The sequence below is a fragment of the Ipomoea triloba genome, chromosome 15, assembly GCF_003576645.1.
Source record: "Ipomoea triloba cultivar NCNSP0323 chromosome 15, ASM357664v1".
Taxonomy (NCBI): Eukaryota; Viridiplantae; Streptophyta; class Magnoliopsida; order Solanales; family Convolvulaceae; genus Ipomoea; species Ipomoea triloba.
In genome coordinates, this window is record NC_044930.1 from 17,025,343 (window position 1) to 17,028,437 (window position 3,095).

The 3,095-nt window shown below is 36.7% G+C and overlaps 2 protein-coding genes across 2 annotated transcripts; both read right to left on the reverse strand.

The window, feature by feature from the left end:
- Positions 1-208: 208 nt before the first annotated feature.
- On the reverse strand, positions 209-1,033 carry LOC116005787. Its single transcript, XM_031246024.1, has one exon. It carries the CDS (start codon positions 1,031-1,033, stop codon positions 209-211), a length of 825 nt encoding a protein of 274 aa, XP_031101884.1.
- An 81-nt stretch (positions 1,034-1,114) lies between these two features.
- Positions 1,115-2,410, reverse strand: LOC116005788. The gene is made up of 2 exons (XM_031246025.1): positions 1,544-2,410; positions 1,115-1,486 (listed from the first exon to the last, which is right to left on the reverse strand). Exons 1-2 carry the CDS (start codon positions 2,408-2,410, stop codon positions 1,115-1,117), a joined length of 1,239 nt encoding a protein of 412 aa, XP_031101885.1.
- Positions 2,411-3,095: the final 685 nt, after the last annotated feature.

Here is a 3,095-nt window from a genome sequence, read left to right on the forward strand (position 1 = left end):
CTAGACGCCATTTTCTTCCTAACATATCCTCATAGTTAGAATTTTTATTCAAAGCAAAGTTCGGTTTATCACCACCAATGAAATGACAATTATCTTCTTGCAATAAAATATCCACAACAAAAACAGATGACATGCCAGATGTTTCGTGGTAGTATTGAATATATCAAATTTAACAATGTCACCATCAAACTCCATTGTCAATATACCATCATGCACACTCAATTTTAGTTTTAGTAGTTTTCAGAAATGGCCTCCCTAATAAGATCAATGAGGGATTGGGAGAATTGTCTTCTTCCATATCTAACACATAAAAATCAGCAGGAAAGATTAACCCATCAACTTGTACTAAAACATCCTCTAGAACCCCGACAGGATAAACATTAGATCTATCAGCAAGTTGAACAATTACACCAGTTTCTTTTAAGGAACCAATATTCAAAGATGAATAAATAGATAGGGGCATGACATTAATTGAAGCTCCAAGATCTAGCATTGCGCTGTCGACATTAACATTTCCAATTTTGCAAGGGATAGTAAACATACCAGGATCTTTGCATTTAGAAGGCAACCTTTTTTGTAGAACAGCTGAAACATTTTCCCCCATGCTTACCATTTCATTGCCTTTCAACTTTCTTTTATTTGTGCACAACTCCTTGAGAAACTTATCATACTGAGGAATTTGTTTAATAACATCAAGTAAAGGAATATTTACCTCGATCTTTCGAAATGTCTCAAGTATTTCTTTTTGTTCTTCCTCCTTTTTTGATTTTGCCAATCTACTAGGAAAAGGGAGAGGAATTGCCAAAGTCTCTGGACTTTCTTTGACAAGCTTTTGATCATTTTGGCGTGGATGGACTTCTTTTTTATTTTCCTCATCTCGGTTGGGTGTTTTTCTCACTTGAGTATGTTCTTCCAACTCTTTTCCACTTCTCAGGGTAATTGCACTCACATTTTGCTTTGGATTAACAATAGTTTGTGACGGCAACTTACCTTGAGATTCCAATCGACTCACAGTAGATGCTAGCTGGCTCATCTGACTTTCTAAGTGTTGAATACTTGTTCTTGTTTCTTGCTGAAATTGTTGTGTTTGTTGTTGAAATTGTTGTGTGTCTCGCTAAAATTGTTGTGTTTGTTGCTGAAATTGTTGTGTGTTAATAGCAAGTGACTTAACAATATCCTCCAATGACATACTTGAATTAGAAGATGGTTGTTGTGAAGATGCAGGTTGTTGTTGAATAGGTTGTCTATGCTGAAACTGTGGAAACTGTGGACGTGGCGTGTAGCTGAAATTTGGATGATCCCTCCATCCTGGGTTGTATGTATTTGAATAGGGATCATAATTTCGTTGTGGTTGGCCTGGAAAACCTCCAATTGCATTAGCTTGCTCACAATAATCATATTGAAGTGTCGGACACATGTCTGTTTGGTGTCCAGTAGCGGCACATATCCCACAAGCTTTTACCTGATGCATACCTCCTAGAGCTAACTATTGAACAAGAGTAGTTAAGTGAGATACTTGATTCTCAAGTGAAGAAATGTTCACCTCATTCACTCTTCTAGAAGCTGTGTCCTGTCTACATCCAAATTGTTGTGAATTGGCAGCCATTATAGATATCAAATCTCTAGCTTCACGAGGGGTTTTGTTCACTATAGCACCTCCACTAGCTGCATCCATCATCTTTCTTTCCATGGGAAGCAATCCCTCATAAAAGTATTGAATTAGAAGCTGTTCAGAAACTCCATGTTGAGGGCAACTTGCACACAGTTGCTTGAAACGTTCCCAGTACTCGTGAAGAGTCTCTGTGTCTCTTTGCTTGATGCCACATATTTCCCTTCTAATGCTGGCAGCTCGTGATGCTGGGAAAAACTTTTCAAGAAATAATCTTACCATTTCATCCCAAGTGTTTATTGAGCCTGAAGGAAGGTAAAATAACCAATCCTTTGCTCTATCGGCTAATGAGAATGGGAAAGCACGTAATTTGATTTGATCTTCTGTCACTCTTTGCGGTTTGAAGCTCGAACACACCACGTGGAACTCCTTTAGGTGCTTATGCGGATCTTCATTTTCAAGACCACGAAATGTTGGGAGTAGTTGAATCAAACCTGACCTTAATTCAAAACCAACCTCTAAGGCAGGATGTTGAATACAAAGGGGTTGTTGATTTAGATTTGGTGCAGAAAGCTCCCTTAAAGTTCTTTGTTCTTCAGCTACGGCTCGTTCTTCGGCCATTGTTTGCTCTTTTTTGGAATCACAACAAGATGCAATTGATTCAGTTGTGGTAGTTGATTGAACAAATGTTGAAGAAACCACTTTGTTTTTACGCAATCTAGTCTCCTTCTTTAACTTTTTAGCAGTCTTCTCAATCTCAGGATCGTATTGCAATTGACCCGTACGAGAAGAACGTGGCATAAAAATAAATCTAATTGACACCAATCCCCGGCAACGGCGCCAAAAATTTGATGGGTGTCGAAACCAACAAATAATAAATACTTACTCTTAAGAATTGTAATAGTGACGAGTAAGGTCGTACCCACAGAGATTGGTTAGACTTATCTTTAGCAATAAATTTAATAAATAATGAAATGAGAATCGAAACTTAAATAGCAACAATAAAATGGAAAATGGAAAATAATATCAAATAACAAATAATTATCAAGTGAATGTCAATGGCAAATAGTATCCAACCCAAGGAATAATATCAGTTTAATTCTAACAAGACAGATATTGATATGCAAGCCAAACTAACTTTACTCTTTACTAGATTGGTTATGGTTATTAACAAGCTCTAACAACCTGTCTTTCCTTACTTCGTCGGTAATCAAAACAAACTCTTTGATTACTTCCCTAGCTAATAAAAAACCCTAAACAAGCTCTTAGGATTTAATTTACTACCAGCATTATCGAATTAGAAAGACTACCAATCCTTGCCAACAAACTCATAAGCTCGGTTCATTTAAGCTAGACTATATATCTCCATAACACAAAACGAAAATCAGTTATAATCAAATTGTGCTATTTGCTACTAATATCAAAACACTTAAACAATTACGGATTCAAGGTTCTGACTAGCAATTTAATAACTTGACAATTGAAC

Coding starts and splice junctions, on each gene's coding strand:
- LOC116005787 (XM_031246024.1), bottom strand. CDS start 1,033: ATGAGCCAGCTAGCATCTACTGTGAGTCGATTGGAATCTCAAGGTAAG.
- LOC116005788 (XM_031246025.1), bottom strand. CDS start 2,410: ATGCCACGTTCTTCTCGTACGGGTCAATTGCAATACGATCCTGAGATT. Junction 1,487..1,543: donor CTTCTAGAAGAGTGAATGAG/GTGAACATTTCT, acceptor CTTGTTCAATAG/TTAGCTCTAGGAGGTATGCA.